Source organism: Aquarana catesbeiana, linkage group LG03 (assembly GCF_042186555.1).
Source record: "Aquarana catesbeiana isolate 2022-GZ linkage group LG03, ASM4218655v1, whole genome shotgun sequence".
NCBI lineage: Eukaryota > Metazoa > Chordata > Amphibia > Anura > Ranidae > Aquarana > Aquarana catesbeiana.
The window spans coordinates 606182400-606201808 of record NC_133326.1 but is presented as its reverse complement, the minus strand read 5'-3'; the positions used below and the strand labels follow the sequence as shown (position 1 = coordinate 606201808).

At 43.7% G+C, this 19409-nt stretch overlaps 1 protein-coding gene across 2 annotated transcripts in view; it reads left to right on the top strand.

Moving 5' to 3' along the window:
- Nucleotides 1–19409, top strand: part of DBNL (drebrin like) — a 50441-nt gene that overhangs the window by 8815 nt on the left and 22217 nt on the right. For both annotated transcript variants that reach the window (XM_073622195.1, XM_073622194.1), the window contains exons 4-7: nucleotides 3939–4082; nucleotides 4695–4772; nucleotides 10715–10866; nucleotides 10993–11026. In XM_073622195.1, the coding sequence (XP_073478296.1) occupies nucleotides 3939–4082; nucleotides 4695–4772; nucleotides 10715–10866; nucleotides 10993–11026 (408 nt within the window). The remainder of the gene's footprint in view (nucleotides 1–3938; nucleotides 4083–4694; nucleotides 4773–10714; nucleotides 10867–10992; nucleotides 11027–19409) is intronic.

The window sequence follows — 19409 nt, the reverse complement described above, 5'->3', positions numbered from 1 at the left end:
AAGCACTGCTACTGCTGTGTGCGGATGCCATTGCAATTGTCCTGAGCACATGCAAAGCATCTCATGTTCTTTTGAGATCCTATGCATTACATGGCAAAACTGACAAGAGCAGGCTAGTGTATTAGAAGACTGCCTATAAAGCAGTGCATTTAGACTTGTCCAAATGACCTTATGCCACAGATTGGCAAGAAGTGAAAGCGGCTGGGTACTCTGAGGCACCAGTGGTTATGGAGTGTTCTTCCAGTTAATAGAGAATTTATGAAGCTAAATTGTTCCGTTTCTTGACTGAATGTTTGTTATATTGGAGCAGTTATAGTTGATTGAGAATCTTTTTTTTTTTTCTTAATTTTCTGCCTGTGCTGTAGTCATTTTTCAGGCTGTCTCGTGATGCTTAGACCAGTTTTATTTTCCGCATTTTATCTTTTAATTTCTCTGAGCTCTGCCCTTCTTTGCCTCCCCTTTTGATTGTCCTCAGAGATTCATATTTCCTTCCACACAAGCTATGGATGTTCTAGGAAGTGAAGACTTTAATCTTCCTCATTCACAGCTCCTCCTTGTTGAGTCATCTGAGAAACGACTTTACATGCTTTATATTTCTACCTGTAAAATGCTTTCTGGATTTTTCATTTTCATGGATACTTGTATTTTAAAGCAGATAGTTCAGGAACTGACCACCTTCTAAACCTAGTGCAGAATCAGACCTGCCATGTTCCTAACAGAAAAGAAGTAATCCAAGTAATAAAAACTTGCAGCTCTTTAGAACATTTACAATTTTAAGTATATAGACCAGGGGGGTCTCCAAACTTTCCAAACCAATGTCCAGTTTACTGTGCTTCAGGGGGACCTGGACTGTGGGTGGTGGGAGTAGAAAATTCCATGCTATCAATAGGAGTAAGCAATACCCTATTATTGGTTCAAATGAGAGTAATAGTGCCCCACTGTTGATATCAGAGGGAGGAATAGCATCCCATTATTGGTATCAGTTGGAGGAATGGTGCCCCATTGTTGGTGTCATTGAGAGGAAGGCCTGGATTTTATTTAAGGCCTGGATAAAGACAAGCAAAGGGCCGCATCCGGCCACAGTTTGGAGACCACTGATATAGAGTGAAAGAAACCTTATGGTCACTGCATGAAGAAGCTATTGCCTTTTGTGAATGGATGTTTAACGGAGCATCCTTTGAACATCCTGCTGTTTGTGAATTTTCACCTACTTTCATTTCTTTAATTTCCTTCTTTACATTGTTACGTTCATTTGAACCTTCACAATGGTCCTAGTTCTGCTGGCTACTATGGGTGATCTGTACATTGGATCCCCTGTTTGTATAGTTATGGCCGCTGAAAAGGACACACAGTTTCTGGCCATTGTGGTTTGGAGACTTCCTTAGGGGAAACAACAGGGCATGTATGGTCTAAGGAGCAATCTTGGAATTCCAGCCAGTACTGCTATTAATCCCCAGTTCACATCACATCGGTGCAATTCGACAAGTCAAATCGCAGCCTATTGCCGCCAATGGCACTGTCCCAATCGTTGTGACGCCAACTTTGTGGTGCCGCACCGATTTTCAAAAGTAGTTCCTGCACTACTTCTGGCAACTTCAATAGAGATCTGTGCATGAACCCGCACAGATGTCTTTCACGTCGTCCCCGAAGTCGGACTGAAATGTGGCTTTGAAATTGTGTGAGTTCGGATGAAGTTGCACAATTTCAATGCCGTGTTCAGTGTGAACGAGGGCTTAAAGTCTAGTGTAAACTCAGTTTGTTGTATTACCCTTCAAATATCTCCATGACCAGATCTATTTAATTTTTGTTTGTTGTGTGTGTTCACATAATATTATTTGACTTTTTATTGACTTTGTGCAGTGCAGGGATATCACCCTGTTAAAATCTCCTCCATGAGATGAAAGAAGCCAGTACGTCATCCAGCTTGCCTGTAAATCACCCAAAAATTGGTGGAGGTGCCTTATACTTTTCCCTCAAAATGTCAGTATTGGAAAAAACTGTACATACAGATTCATGTATTAAATTTAAACTTCTAAAATTCTGAGAAATTGGGTACATATTAGAATAATGTATGAACGCATGAAGCGCAGTCATGACAATTTCTAAAACCAAACTTGGACAGATTTTAAAGTCATTCTAAACTGTAATGTAGCTGCTACAAGCCCACTTCCAAGACTGTTTTTCCCTAGTTTGACCCTACGACTCCTATTAAAGTGAAACTAAACTCAGATATTTTTACATCAATTGTTCTAAAATCTCAAGTATACCCCAACTGTGTTTTTTGGGTTTTTTTCCTCATTGATTTCAGGCTTCTTTTTGTGACGCTCCCTATCCTTACTAACTATATACATAGATATCCTATACTTGTGTAAAGCAGCCAGCGGGGACGCTGTTTCTGGTCACATGCTACCCACATTGCGTACTACAATTCCCATAGAACTGAATGTGTCACGTAGATGTGTAGTCCATCTTGGGGACGGGCAGGAGAAGGTTCATATACACAATGGGGGCATGGAGAACAAATGTAGCCATACTAGAACAGGAAGTCTGAGGAAAAAAAAAAAAAGCTTTCATTTCAGCGATGAAACAAAGGAAGAGAGAGATGGGAGGTACATTCTACTTACATAGTTACATAGTAGTTACATAGGTTGAATAAAGACTAGGACCCCCAGATCTTTCTCCATCCTTGATTCCCCCAGCGGATCTCCCCCCAGTGAGTAGTTTGCATTTGTTTTTAGCCCCAAAGTGCATTACTTTACATTTCTCCACATTAAACCTCATTTGCCATGTAATTGCCCACTCCATTATTTTGTTCAGGTCTTTGTATAAATTTTCTATATCCTGATGTAAAGTTATTGCCCTGCTTATTTTTGTGTCGTCCGCAAAAGCTGAGATTGAGCTATTTATCCCATCCGCCTATATCATTTATGAGTAAACTGAATAGAATTGGTCCCAAGACAGAACCTTGGGGTACCCCACCCACCAGTCCAGACCAATCTGATTACACGTTATTTATCGCCACCCTTTGGGACGCGCCCATGTAACCAGTTTTTTACCCAAGAACAAACCTTATGGTCCATGCCTGGGGACCTCAGCTTGTAAATTAAGCATTTATGGGGAACTGTATCAAATGCTTTTGCAGACTTATGTTTAAAGGAGAAGTCCAGGCTGAGCTTTTTAGGCTGTACTTCTCCTCGTTTTGCACTCCTGTGAGCCATTTTCTGCGGAGAGCGGTCTAAAGTCGAGGCAGCGCGTCATCCTGTCTTCCCAAGTCTGGATCCGCCAGCTGCCTTGATTGATGGCAGTCTCATTGAGCCGCTGACACGGCCGCTCCCCGCCCCTCCACAGCTCAGCGCTCCAATGAGTGCAGAGGAGCAGAGCAGGATCGATTCTGACAGTCGGCATCTCTCTGCTCGGGGAGGATTGAGAACTGAGCCATCGGCGATGTTCGGTGGCTCGGTTCTCCGTGCAGAGACGGCGGGGGAGGGATGCAGCCTAGGACTAATGCTCCATCCACCTAGGTAAGTATGATTAGTATGATTAGCCCAAAAAAAAAACCATACTTCTCTTTTAAACATATTGCATTTATTTTATTTTACGTCATTTTAGGCCTGTCTTTCGGTCATGTTTTCCAGCCAGGTTCAGCTAGGTAGGTTCACAAAGAATTTTCATAATTGCACTTGCTGTGTGTTTGTTTTATTTTTTTAATCAGGGAAAAAGTTTGAGTAATCAACAAACCAAACAAATAACCACAAAGCTCCAGAGAGTCCATACAAGAGTATTGTCTAATGTCAGAGAATAATGACATAGAAAGTTCACAACAGCAACATACACGTATTCTGATAATCAGATAGGCGCTTCACACATGGTACATTGCAGGGACGCTGTCTTTTTTTTTTTTTTTTTTAATCTCTACATTTTCATTTTTTTTCCCTAAGGGAGCCCATGTCACAATCAATGCCCGTGCTGATGAGGATGTAGAACCAGAAACTATTATGGAGAAGGTGGCCAAAGCCTCTGGAGCCAACTATAACTTCCATAAAGAGAGTAGCAGAGGCAGTGATGCTCCTCAGGGCCCTGTGGTAAGTTTTGGTATTGAAAAGGACATTTGGTAGACACAGGGTTGTGACTCCAAAGAGGCACAAAAGCTTGATTCTGGGGTGCTGCTGTAAGCCTGTTCTAATCCATATGGCAATATGCTGTCAGCACAGGTATTGGTAAATTGTAAATGTTAGCCTGACATGTACCTATACCTACAAGCGTTTCTTTTTTTCTTCTTTCTTTTGGTTCAAGTGTTAGGATGTCTGTCAGGTTTTCATAACTGTGCAGATGCTAGAGAGCGTTACCCTTCTATTTTTCTCCAAGTATTTTTGTTTAGAATTTTTTGTCAGCATATTCTACTACTTATAGATATTGTGTCTCGGTCAAGGCAAAAACCATCTGTAGTGTCACAGGTTTGGATACATGAGGCTTTTGGAAGTGCTACCCCCCCCCCCCCCCTCCCCAAAATTTCAAATTCTCCAAATAGTGTCTCAGTGTGTATGCAAGTCTTACGAATCTTTTGGCTTGTTTTATACCAAGTACCAGATCTGCCTCTGTATGGACACTTTACAAGCTTCTATTGACCCAGATAATTCTAGTAAAAACAAAGTGGTGCATATTGAGCTAAACCTGTACCTTTTTTCTTTTCACAGGGCTCTGTTTATCAGAAAACAAACGCAATGTCTGAAATTAAACGCGGTGGAAAAGAAAACTTTTGGGCAAGGGCAGAGGTGAGCTTATTCTCTTAGCGGCAAAATGAATATGTCATTGTGACATATGGAACGCAGAGCTGGACAACCATCCATGGTCAGATTGTTATAACGAAATATGGGCAGTGAGCGCGTTCCATTCATAGCGAAGATGACTTAAAAGAAACAATTCCTAGTTGTCTGACCCTGCTGATAAACCTATTTTATATTCTTCTTTTTTATAGATCAGTCACAATGTTCAAATTGGTCTCATCTCATGTAGATATCAGGCTGTATTATGGCTAGCTTAAAGGCAATATACAGCCTTTTTCAATCATTATTAATTTTCATTTTCAATCAAATATTTTAGGGTAAACACTACAATCATTGTGGCCTTTCACACGGGCATTCTGATCGGGTCCGCCTGTCATTTTTTCAGGTGGACCTGATCGTATGCTCCATGCATGTGTGGCTGTTGTAAACGGACTTGTGTCCATTTATACTCCTCTACCTCCAAGTCCTTCCAGCTTGCGTGGGCTGACCCGTGTCCACCGGGCACAAACTGATTTGGTGGGCATGTACAAAAAACAGACTATTTCAGCTATGATTCATCTGGGGATCTGCTAATGGATCCACTGCTGATCGGATCAGAATACACTCCGTGTGAAAGGAGCCTAACTCTAAATTTCTGCTCACTGAAGTACACTAAAACTAACAGTAGTCTGTTAAGGATCAGGCAGAATAATAAAACTATTTCCGTGGTTTGCCATACTCAAGATTCAGCTGATTACTACGTTGATGTGGTTAGGGAATAAGATCCACAATATACACTCACCAGCTACTTTTAGGTACACTTTTTTTTTTTTCTTTTGAAAGGTGTTTATTTTAGTTTTACAACAAAAAATACAAAAGAAACGGACTCACCTTACAGGCACGTAAGGCACTTATGGATATACCAAGACAAGTATTCATTAATGGACAAAAAGCAGGTAGTCCGTGGAGAGAACAAAGAAAACCCCAAAAACATTCCCACACACAGATTCAAGCCTACACCGCATACAACCTCGTATCACCGGTACATTTTCAGGGTCCCCCTATGTAGCGGGGAGTTCCACATAAAACAATCCCAGGCCAATGTGTAGCCAATCATCAGATCACTGTTCCAAAGCTACATTAATGGATAGAGACTTAGTAAGTTGTGATGAAAGGACACCCCCCCCCCCCCCCCAGAAATCCTCAGACATCCTGCCATGAGTGCCATATTTTGGTGAATTTCTTATAAAAGTAGGACATGCCCTACTTTTATATATCAATTTAAATTTGGGGAGAACCCCATGAACACTATGAAAGAAGGTGTGGGCCGAAAGAGGGCCCACATCCTTCCAATGCAATAAAATGGTTTTACGTGCATAAAATAACAGTATACGTAACAAAGTCCTAGCATGTGTACGAGGAACATAATCATTAAGCACTCCTAAGAGTCCAACCTCTGGGGTATGAGGTATTGGCAGATGAAGCTTGTGGTCAAAAAAGGCAAATGGATCCTTCCAATAGGTCGAGAGTCCAGGACAGCTTCAAAACATATGAAAAAAATTGGCAGCAATTAAATTGTATCTAGAACATGCAATATCCTGACCCAGTCCCATCCGAACCATCCTGAGCTGGTGTGTAGTATAAGTGATGTATGAACTTAAATTGGATCAATATGTCAGCAGTGCTGATTATATCCTGAAAGCATATCTTGGTTGCCTCTTCCCAGTCCTTGTCAGCTCAGGCATTGACAGCAGCCATTTGCGATGAGAGTTCTGGAAAGGATCAGCCCCCACCAACTGGAGGCGACCATAAAAGGTCATCACCAACTTGGAGATCTCCGGAAACGATAGGAGGTCCTCCTATAGAAGATTCCATGAGCTCAATGGTCAAAGACCCAAACTGTGCCCGAATGGCATGTCATAGTAAAAGATTTTTTAAAGAAGAACTTATTTTCAAGGCCATATTTATGTCTAAGTGTGCCAAGGTATTGTCCTCAACTACATGAGAGAGATGAGTAACTCCAACTCGACCCCACCATGGCGAGTCCAGGTGACCAAAGAGATCAGGGAGATTAAGATTGTTCCACAAGTGTGGTCTGTGGCAACATACCCAGAGAGGCTTGTGTCAGAATTTTTCCCCCCTCCCTCCAAGCCACAAAACTAACATCAACAGGAGAAAATCTGGAGCCACCGGATCTCCTTGACCTATGTAACTCATCCCTGAGAGAGGTGGAGGGGCCAAAGACAAAAAAGCGCTGTGGAGGGAGTCTGGGGGTCACCAAGCATGGACGTAGGTGAGTTGGGAAGCAATAAAATAATTCCTGAGGTTTGGACATGCCAGGCCTCCCGCAGCCTTAGCCGCCTGTAATGAGGACTTGGCTATACGAGGCTGGCAACCATTCCAGAAAAATGAAGAAAGGGTGGAGTCCACTTGTGCAAAAAAAGAATTTTGGGAGAAAAACTGGGACAGCACGAAAATATAATATATAAAAATTTTGGTAGGAAAATCATTTTAAAGATATTTATGCAACCAATTAAATTGAGGGGTATGAAGCCTGTCCATCATCAGTTTGACTATAGGAGTGACATTGAGCTCTTCATATTTAGAGAGATCACCATGTATTTGGATGCCTAGGTATTTAAAGGATGACGTTAACTGCAGACGTGACCTCTGGAGATATTCAGTGGGAATAGGAGGGCCTATGGGAAATGCCAGAGATTTTTCCCAACCCACCTGAAGCCCTGAAACAGCTCCAAACTCCTCCACCACATGCAACAGCTTAGTAAATGAGCTCTCTACCGTCCAGGTATATAAGGGCATCGTCTGCGTAGAGAGAGATCTTCTGCTCAATTGGACCAGAGCGGATGCGCCCTATCTCTGACGTCTGCCGCACCGTCAGGGCCAAAGGCTCAATGGCCAGTGGGAACAGAAGTGGCGAGAGAAGGCACCCCTGCCTGGTACCCCTCTGCAAGGAAAATGACCCGGAAATATCTTTGTTGGAGCGGACTCCGGCCCGCGGGTCAGCATATAATAGCCGAACCCACTGAACAAAGTGCAAACCAAAACCCATCCGTGCCATAGTTTCCCACAAGAAGGACCAACTCACAGTGTCAAAGGCTTTTAACTCATCTAAAGAGAGAACCAACCCGCCATGTTTCGCAAGTGATGCACTATGGACATGTAGAAATAGCCTACGAATGTTATCAAAGGTGCTCCTGCCAGGCATAAAACCGGATTGGTCCGGCAATGTATTAGAGATAGAATAACCGTCTGAAGTCTGAGGGCGAGAATCTTTGCATCATTGTTCAGGAGAGATATGGGACGATAGGACCCACATTGTAGCTTATCCTTGCCGGGTTTGGGTATGACAACAGTGAGTGCTTCATTCATAGTCAGCAAGTTTCCCCTGCTTAAGAGAGTCCTGAAATGTCTTAAGCAGCCTGGGAGTAGGTACACCTTGCTTGTACAGGGTTGGGCCCCCTTTTGCCTTCAGAACTGGCTTAATTCTTCGTGGCATAAATTCAACAAGGTGTTGAAAACATTCTTCCGAGATTTTGGTCCATATTGACATGATAGCATCACGCAGTTGCTGCAGATTTGTCTGCTGTATGTCCATAATGCAAATCTCCCGTTCCACCACATCCCAAAGGTGCTCTATTGCATTGAGATCTGAGGACTGTGGAGGCCATTGGAGTACAGTGACCTCAATGTCATGTTCAAGAAACCAGTGGCGAGATGATTTGAGCTTTGTGACATGGTGCATTATCCTGCTGGAAGGTGTCATCAGAAGATGTGTACACTGTAGTCATAAAGGGATGGACATGGTCAGCAACAATACTCAGGTAGGCCATGATGTTGAAACTATGCTCAGTTGGTACTAAGGGGTCCAAAGTGTGCCGAGAAAATGTATTCCCCACACCATTACACCACCACCAGCCTGAACCATTGACACAAGGCAGGCTGGATCCATGCCTTCCTGTCTACACCAAATTCTGACCCTACCAGCTGAAATCGAGACACATCAGACTAGGCAATGTTTTTCCAATCTTCTATTGTCCAATTTTGGTAAGCCTGTGCGAATTGTAGTCTCAGTTTCCTGTTCTCAGATGACAGGAGTGGCACCCAGTGTGGTCTTCTGCTGCTGTAGCCCATCTGCTTCAAGGTTTGATGTATTGTGAATTCAGAGATGGTATACTGCATACCTTGGCTGTATCGAGTGGTTATTTGAGTCACTGTTGGCTTTCTATCTCAAACCAGTCTGCCCATTCTCATCTGACATCAAGGCATTTTCATCCACACAACTGTCACTCACTGGATATTTTCTTGTTTTCGGACCATTCTCTGTAAACCCTAGAGATTGTTGTGCGTGAAAATCCCAATAGATCAGCAGTTCTTGAAATACTCAGATCAGCCCGTCTGGCACCAACAATCATGCCACGTTCAAAATCATCTTTCCAGTCATTTAAGTTGTCTTCACCACATCTAGATGCCTAAATGCATTGCGTTGCTGCCATGTGATTGGCTGATTAGCAAATTGTGTTACCAAGTAATTGAACAGGTGTACCTAAAAAAAAAAGTGGCTGGTAAGTGTATATGACAGTGAAGAAACAGTTGACTAGAAAGTTGTATACTCAGTAATTAGCCAAATGTGTCGCTTACTATGATGAGGATGTTGTCCAGTAATATGATGAGCAGCATCACAGAACTGAAATCATTGGATTACCGTGTTTGCAAGCTGTTGACAATGGGCATGTAAACTATGGTGGTGTTTCCAGAATCAATGTGCATTCCAGTTGTACCCTCAATATTCTTGCATAACCTGCAGCCCTTTTATACTGGCTTTCAGCTGCATTTATTAAAGTAGAACTTTTTATTTTGGATAAAGTAAGGGAGGGTCATAACCCCTGTTTATTTTTGTTTGCCATCTGTGCACCAATGGGGAGATTTACCAGGAAGTGAGGAAATCCCAGCAAATGAAGGGAATTCCTTGGGGACCCCTCAGGCCACCAGAACTAGTGCCCCCCATTAGAAGATTTCCTCTGTATTACTTTTCTGGGGACAACCCAAAAGTTAGGATTTTCTTTTACTTTCAATGCTAATGGCAAATAAGAAAAATAGGGTGAATCTCCGTAATAGGGGTACAGACAGCAATAAAAACTGACGGGGTTTTAATTAATCTCCACTCTATACAAAAATAAAGAAAAAAGTTTTCCCTTTAGTTATACTTTATTGGCTTTGTTATCCTTCATTCTGTTTAAAACTTGTTACCAGATTATCCCATGCTGTAAGAGGAGTGAGTGGTAGGATTGGGATGTTTTAATTTGTAAAGAATGCAAATAAAAAGTTATTTTAAAAAGGTGCATTTTAAGCCAAAAATACATTTTTTTTTTTTTTTTTTTTTATTAGTGGGTGCGGGAAGCATTATAACCCCTATCTTACCGTTATCCACAGAGCGCTTTCCCATTAGTTCCTGTCCTGCCTGCACACAATGTTTTATAAACAGAGAGGGGCGTATCCTACAGTACAAACAGAAATAAACATTTTGGCAGGAAGTCAGAGGAAATCTCTCTAATAGACCCCGGATAGCAGTAAAAATCAGACAGGGGTTCTACTCCTATTCCCCAAAAAAATACAACTAAAACAACAATTTGTAGCATGGCCTTATACTGCTGCTGAAATGGTAAACCTACCGTTCTAACAGAAATCATCAGGTGCTCAACATCCAAGACAAGTAACAAATTCAGCTCAGAGGTTATGAGGACCCGCTGCATTATCCATTTGGACATAAATGCAGCAGATCTCCAATCAAAATTAAGAAAAAAAATGAATAAAAATTGTCAAGCCCAAAACCTTTTTTTTTTTTTTTTTTTATGTTCATTGAGCTACAATTGAAAGCTGAAAAATAAAAAAATCAACATCTGTCCTTATAATAAAACTTTCTCTGTTTACAGAAAGATGAGGAGGAGCGCAGATTAGACGAACAAAAGAAGGCATCCTCAGAGAAGGATCGGCTAGAGAGGGAGCGTAAAGAGAGAGAGCAGAAAGAAGCTGAGGAGAGGGAGAAACGGTTCAAAGCGAGGGCCGGGGAAATAGATGCTCATAGGTAAGTGAAGCCAGAGATGAGATGGTTTTCAGTGACAAGTTGCACATAAAAGTACCTATACCCTATCTAGATTCAGAGTAGCATTCTAGCCAATGAATCTGTTCTAACTGCTTTCTTTTCCTACAGGAGGGCACAACAGGAGTCAGAAAAACCAGATCGGGTGAGTAGAAGGGAATAATGTCTAGGCACACAACTTCAAGGTTGCTATATTATTGCGATCACATATATTGTACAGGAGGGTTGGTGTTAGGGTAGGAGTTAATAAGGAACAAATATGACAATTCACCTAATATTGAGCAGATCCCACTTTTGCCACAAAAACAACACTTTATGCCAAAACAGCCAATAGAGGCATGGACACCACTAGACCTCCGAAGGTGTGCTGTTGTATCTGGCCCCAAGCCATCAATAGCAGATCCCTTAAGTCCTGTAAGTTGCAAGGTGGGCCTCCATAGATCTGACTTATTTTTCCACCACGTCCCACAGATGCTCAATCAGATTGGGATCTGAAGAATTTGGAGGCCAAGTCAACACCTTGGACTCATTGTTGTGTTCCTCCAATCATTCTTGAACCATTTTGGCATTGTGTCAGGGAGCATTATCCTGATAAGAGAGGTCACTGTCATCAGGGAATACTTATTCCATGAAGGAGTGTACTTGGTAAGCAACAATGTTTAGGTAGGTGGCACATGTCAAGCAACATGAATGACAGGACCCAAGGATTTCCAGCAGAACATTTCCCAAAACATCACACTGCCTCCTCCAGCTTGCCTTCTTCTCAAACTGCTTTTTGTTGCCATCTCTTTCTCAGGTAAGTGACGCATACGCACCCAGCCAATCCACATAATGTAAAAGAGAACCTGATTTATCAGACCAGGCCACCTTCTTCCATTGACTGTGGTCCGGTTCTGATGCACACATGCCCATTGTAGGTGTTTTTGGCTGAGGACACAGGTTAGCATGAGCATCCTGACCCGTTTGCAGTTATTCAACGCCATACACAACAAACTGCGATGCCCATTTTTTTTCTGCTTTCAATACATCAACCTCAGGGGCAACATGTTTACTTGCTGCCTAAAATATCCCACTCGCTTTCAAATGCCATTGTAATGCCCTGTACACACGGTCGGACATTGATCAGACATTCCGACAACAAAATCCATGGATTTTTTTCAGACGGATGTTGGCTCAAACTTGTCTTGCATACACACGGTCACACAAAGTTGTCGGAAAATTCGATCGTTCTGAACGCGGTGACGTAAAACATGTACGCTGGGACTATAAACGGGGCAGTGGCCAATAGCTTTCATCTCTTAATTTATTTTGAGCATGCGTGGCACTTTGTGCGTTGGATTTGTGTACACACGATCGGAATTTCTGACAACAAGGTCCTATCACACATTTTCCATCGGAAAATCCTATCGTGTGTACGGGGCATAAGACTTAACCTGTCAGTCGTCATAATTTATGGCTAATCCGTGTGAATGCACCTGATAAAAATACTATGGCCTGGCCAGGTGATAAAGGAAACGTTTGGAGCTGAAAAGTTCCCCAGCTGGAGAATGTGGGTTAGAATCCAACTGTTGTGGCCCAATAAAGACATTTCTTACAACAGATACTTTTATCTTTTTTTATTTTTTATTTTTTTTGGGGGGGCATGTTAACACTTTATACACATACAATATCATACAGAAATATGTGGCAGAATCAAGGTACGGGTGAGACGGACTTATAAAAGGGTCACAATTTCATAGTAGGGGAAAACAGGGAAAAAATAAGAAGGACCTATAAGTAGTTCAAAAGGTGTGAACAGGAAATAGGGCAGCCAGCGGTTTCTCCTTGGAAAACTTTATTGATCAGTATTTAGAAAAAATAAACAAATTGTAATCACAGTTAATAGGCAATAGACAATTGAAAGTCCACAACATTGTCATACATAAATTCATAAATAGACAGGATTTGAATGTGTCTACATGTACAAACATAGACTGTCATAAGCCAGACCTATAAACTAGACTGGTGACTTGCATTATCGGTTTATAGCCGTTAGATCTGGTTCATCTTAGCTGCTACCCACGCTTTCCATGCATTATATCTGAAATTTGCAGGAACATCAGTGTATGCTGTGACATACAGTCCCCTGTGCGGCTGATCCAGTCCATTTGGGGAATTAAAGTGATTGTAAAGGCAGGTTTTTTATCTTAATGCATTCTATGCATTAAGATAAATAGCCTTCTGTGTGCAACAGCCCCCCTAACACTTACCTGAGGACCCTCCAGCGATGTTGTAGGAATGTCTCAGCCATCCGGGACTCTCCTCCTCATTGGCTGAGACTGCAGCGCAGTGCCATTGGCTCCCGCTGCTGTCAATTGCAGTCAGTCAGCCAAGGGCCGCAGCTCTGTCTGAATGGACACAGGGAGCTGTGACTTGGCTCGGGTGCCTCCCCATAGCAAGCTGCTTGCTGTAGGGGCACTGAACAGAAGGGAGGGACTAGGAGAGCCGAAGAGGAAACCAAGAAGAGGAGGATCTGGGCTGCTCTGTGCAAATCCACTGCAGCAGAGCAGGTAAGTATAACATGTTTTTTTTGTTTTTAATAAAAAATAAAAAGACTTTTAAATCACTTTAAGAAACCCAGATTTCCACTGTGAGTTGTACGGCCGTGTAAGGGCTGACACCACGGCAGTTACCTGGGACTCATTCAGACCCCACACACCCTGCTTTTCATTCTTGAGCTGACATATTCGGTACCCTAGATTTATGTGATATTTCAGTGTGCTTGATTTTGGATGTGGCTGTACAAACCGGGCATGTCTTTTATTATGACAACGTTGTCTACTTTTAATTATTGTCTATTGACTATTAACTGTGATTATAATTTTTGTCTATTTCTTCTATATACTGATCAATATTTTTTTTTCAAGGAGAAACCACTGGCTGCCCTATTCTGTTCACACCTTTTGAACTACTTCTCGGTCCTTCCTATTTTTTTTTCCCATTGTTACTATATTGATTTGTTCATGTGAAGAAGGGATGTGCCCCACCTCTCACTCCTCATTACTTGGTATAGTGCTAAACCTTACCAGTGAGATCCCGATGCTCTGTTTTTATCTGTTACTGGGAAAAAGAGGGATCAAAAGGGGTATAAACAAGACTACTTTGCATCCAAACAAGAAAATTGCAAGTTAGACTTACCGGTAACTTGTTTTCCAATAGGCTTTCAGGACAGCACCCGAGAGATCATGGCTCCTCCTCCCACAGGAAACACCTCATCAATTAAGTCTTTAAATTGGAATCCTCCACGTTGCCTCATCAGTTGTTTGTAGAGAACTCCAGCCCCAGCTGCAACACATAAGCGACAGTTATATCATAGTATTACAGCATTAGCATAAACAAAGGGCGGGTTACTGCTGTCCTGAAAGCCTATTGGAAAACAAGTTACCGGTAAGTCTAACTTGCAATTTTCCAAAACGTCTTTCAGGACAGCACCCGAGAGGATAATCGAGACTTACTCCATTTAGGGTGGGACAACAGCCTGTAAGACTTTCCTTCCAAAAGCCTGGTCCCCAGCCGTCATGAGGTCTAACCTATAATGACGGGCAAAGGTTGTCAGACTTGTCCAAGTAGCTGCCTTACAGATTTGTTCGGGGGTGGCGCCAGCTTTTTCTGCCCAACTCACCGCGGAAGCTCTTGTAGAATGAGCCCGAACATTTAATGGACTCTCCAGACCTGTAAGGGAATAGGCTTCTGAGATAGCCATTCTCAACCATCTGGCAATGGTTCCTCTAGAAGCTTGTCTTCCTTTTTTATTACCGGAAAATAAAACAAACAGAGCATCTGAACATCTAAAGTCTTTAGTGTTTTCCAAGTAACTTAAGACTGCTCTTTTAACATCCAGGGTATGGAATTCTTCTTCCTTCTTACCCGATGGATTAGAACAAAAGGTAGGAAGTATTATTTCCTGAGTTCGATTCTGGATCGAAGCGACCTTCGGCAAAAAATTAGGATCCGTCTTCAGAACAATTCGGTCTGAAAAAATGGAAAAGAAAGGTTCCCTGATTGATAAGGCTTGCAGCTCACTGACTCTTCGAGCTGTTGTAACAGCCACTAAAAACACTGTTTTCAAAGTAATCAATTTCAGGGAGGCTAAATTAATGGGTTCAAAAGGTTCCTTGGTCAGGGCCTGTAGAACAACCGATAAGTTCCATGCTGGACAGCTTTTGATTACCACTGGTCTAGACCGGGTAAGAGCTTTGAAGACTCTTATTACTAGGGGTTCTGATGAAATGGATTTTTCCAGGAATACCCCCAGCGCAGCAACTTGAACTTTGAGGGTGCTGACCGCTAAGCCCTTGTCCGCCCCTTCTTGCAGAAACTCAAGCACAGAAGAAATTTGTTTTGGAGATCTGTCAGATGCTGTGCACCAGGAGTTGAAGATTTTCCAGACTTTGGAATAGATTGCTCTTGTAACCTTCTTTCTACTGGATAGGAGGGTAGCTACCAACCTATCCGAGAAACCTTTCCTCTTTAAGAGCTGCTCCTCAGTAGCCAGGCCGTGAGCTTTAGTTTTGCTACTTCCTGGTGAAACAGAGGACCTTGTAACAGAAGGTCTTTTCTTAACGGAAGGTGCCAGTAAGGTTCTTGTTGCATCTGAAGAAGGGATGAAAACCAAGGCCTTTTTGGCCAGAAAGGAGTGATGAGGATCACTGTTGTCTCCTCCTTCCTGATTTTTGCTATGACCCGAGGGATAAGCTGAAACGGAGGGAATGCGTAACAGAGGTGAAACTTCCAATCTTGTGCCACAGCATCCACTCCCAGTGATGCCCCGTTCCTGTTCAGGGAGAAGAAGCGAGACATTTGCGAGTTTTCCTGGGTGGCAAAGAGATCCACTCTTGGGCGCCCCCATTTCTGCACTATTAACTGGAAGACTTCTGGATTCAATTGCCACTCTGCCTCTAAAATCTGGTTCCTGCTTAGGAAGTCCGCTACTCTGTTTAAGGTCCCTTTTAAATGGACCGCGGATAAGGATAGAGTATGGAGCTCTGCCCAACTCAGAATGCCTTTTGCCAAGCTCTGCAGAACTTTGCTTCTGGTTCCCCCCTGTCTGTTTATGTAAGCCACCGCCGTGGCGTTGTCTGACAGGATCTGAGTATGTTGCCCCTGGACTTCTTTCGCAAAGGTCAGTAAGGCCATTTCTATAGCTTTTAGTTCCCTCCAATTTGAGGACCTTAGGGCATCTCTTGTGTCCCACGAGCCCTGGGCCCACCGGCCGCTCATATGAGCCCCCCAACCCCAGGAACTGGCATCTGTTGTCAACCTCACCTGAGTTGGGAAGGACCATAACAGCCCCTCTGAGTACCTTGTCTGGTTCTTCCACCACCACAGACTTCTTTTTACTGAAGTAGGGATCTTCACTAATGAATCTAGTGAATCCTGCTGGTGATTCCAGGTTTTTAACAGGAAACTTTGCAGAGGTCTGAAATGGAGCTTTGCCCACTGGATGGCCGGAATGGAAGAGGTCAGGGTTCCCAATGCTGACATAACTTTCCTGATGGACAGAACTTGATTGGACTGTAGTAATGACACCACTTGTACCAACTTTTCCTGTTTTTTCTCTGGAAGAAAAATTTTTTGTTCTAAAGAGTTGATACGGAAACCCAGGAATAACACTTCCTGTGAGGGAATCAGATTTGATTTTTGAAGGTTTAAAATCCACCCCATGGATTCTAGATGAACACGGGCTCTGAGCAAGTTTTCTTGAAGACCTTCTCTGGTCTGAGCAAAAAACAGCAGGTCGTCTAGATACGGAATAACTGAGATCCCCTCTAGACGCAGAGGCGCCAGAGCTTCGGCCATTATTTTCGTGAAGACCCTTGGGGATGATGACAGACCAAACGGGAGTGCTCTGAATTGCAGATGTACCACCTTCTTCCCTTCTTTCAGTGCTAACCTCAGATATTTCTGCGACCTGGCGGCAATAGGAATGTGGAGGTAGGCATCTTGTAAATCTATTGATGCCATATAACACCCTTGATACAGGAGGTTTCTTACTGAAAATATTGAATCCATCCGAAACCTTCTGTATTCTACTGATTTGTTCAGCATTTTGAGATTCAGGATAAGACGGAACTTTCCTGAAGGTTTCTGAACCAGAAAGACATGTGAGTAGAACCCCTGGAAGAACTCCCCCGCTGGGACCGGAACAATGACTCTCTGATTTTTCAGTTCCTGAATTAGGGACTTCATGGCGAGAGCCTTGACTGCGTCTCTTGGGACGTTTGTCACCAGGAATCTTCTTGGAGGTTCTTCCGTAAATTCTATCACATACCCCTGGGAGAGCAGCTTTACAACGAATTGATTTGAGGAAATGGCTCTCCACTGAGGAAGAAACTACTGTAGTCTTCCCCCGACCTTTACAGAGTCATTGTGGTTTTGCGGAGGCCGCAGGAGGATTGAAGAGCACTCCACCCCTACCTTTGGGCTTCTGAGAAGACCATGACTTCCTCTTGCCCTGCGTTTTTCCTTCCTGCTGACCTTTTTGGGGCCGAAAGAAACGCTTACGGGTTTGCACCTGTTTCTTCTTAACCGGAAACGACTTTTTCTTATCTGCCGTGCGGTCAAGAATGGACTCTAGCTCTGAACCGAATAGCAGATCGCCTGCAAACGGAATACCACACAGTCTATTTTTAGATGCAGCATCCCCTGGCCACGTCTTCAGCCATAAGGCCCTTCTGGCAGAATTTGTTAAAGCTGCTGACCTTGCTGACATGCGGATAGATTCCGCAGACGCATCCGCAATATATGATATTGCTGCTGACAGGGTTGAAAAAGAGTCTAGAATCTCCTGTTTTGAGGAATCTGCTATGACATGGGCTTTCAACTGGTTAACCCAGTGATCTAAGTTCCTTGCAACACAGGTTGTTGCCATTGCTGGTTTCAGATTATGCATTACTGATTGCCAGGTTCTTTTAAGAAGCAGGTCCATCCTTTTGTCCATGGGCTCCTTCAGAGTGCCCATATCCTCAAAGGCTAGGTCCGTAGACTTAGAGACCTGAGAAAAGGCAGAGTCCAATTTTGGAACCTTATTCCATATAGAATCTGGATTTTCTTCAAATGGAAATCTCTTCTTATGAGCCCGGGAAAAGAAAGGCTTTTTCTCAGGTTCCAGCCACTCTTTTTTAATCATATCAGTGATAACTGAATGGACTGGAAAAGAACGGCCTTTTGAATCTCCTAAACCAGCATACATGCGGTCATGCAGGGAGAGTTCCTTCTTTTCCTCTTCTATCCCCAAAGTGGCATGGATTACCTTCAGGAGTCCTCCCACCTCTTCTAGTGACAATTTGTATTTAGAAGCGGTATCTGATTCATTTTCCTCCTCCTCAGAATCTGTATCATCTGGAGCGAGGGAAACGGACCCTTGAGAAACGTCCTGGGATATCGGACCCCCAAAAATTATTTGAGAACCACTCTGGGGTTCTGAAGATGGCTGCGGAACCAGAGGATCCCTAGAGGGACCTGGCTCCTCTCTTAGGTTTGACCTAAAAGCTTGAAAGGTGGCCCGGAGCTCATCCTTTATTGTTGACACTAAGTCGCCACAAACGGATGGAGTCTCCTCTCTGACCAAATTTGTAATGCACTCTGCACAAAGCGTTTTGGTCCAAGCATCGCTTAATTTTTCTTTGCAGACAGGGCACCTTTTCTTGACTGGTTGGGCAGAACCTTTGGCCTGGACAAACAGAAAAGAGACATGGAACCACGCTTAAAAGGCTGTAATACAGCGCAAATAATACACCCAGGTGCACTAAGGAAGAAACATCTCATTTTCCATGTGCCCAAGCAAGCCACCACCACCTAATCCCCTGTTGTAGGGCAGATATACTAAATCTAGCCACTGCAACATACCTTCTGAGAGAGGGGGGGGGGGAGAGGGTGGTGGGGGGAAGGGGGGGGGGGGGGAAAGGGTGAGTAACCCCCCCACAGGAGAAAACGGCCCAGGGTAATAGAGGACACAGTCCCTTACCTTAGCCTTGCTGGCGCCTTGGCTTGCCCCCTTATCCGCTGCATCGCTATCCATAGCTGTCTGCGGTGCGTGGTAAAACGACCGGTTCCAGATTCGAAAACGCCGCTGCGCTGACCTGGAACCGGAAATAAGGCGCCAGGTGACCCTGCCCTCTCCCACTGCGCTTTGCGCCGGAAATGACGCACGCGCCGACCCGGAAGTGCTGCCTGGACGTGGCTGAAGCGCTCTTCTGCCACCAGCAACATGGCGGCCGCCACCGCTCGTTCCTCCATATAGAAGGGAACAGAGGACGGCCACCTGTCAGGCCAAAAAATTTTGAGGCAGCACCCCCGGACGTACAGGCTCTCCCCGAGCACGGAAGAGGGAGAGGGAGCCCACGGGACCGTCCATATAAGAGGCAAGTGGGAGGCTCACTCTCCTGGCCTAAAAAAAAGACCTAACAGGTGAGAACCTGTGTCTCCCAGGATAAACCTGAGAGATCATGGCTCCCACCAGAGGTATTCCTCCAGCTGGAGGAAACACA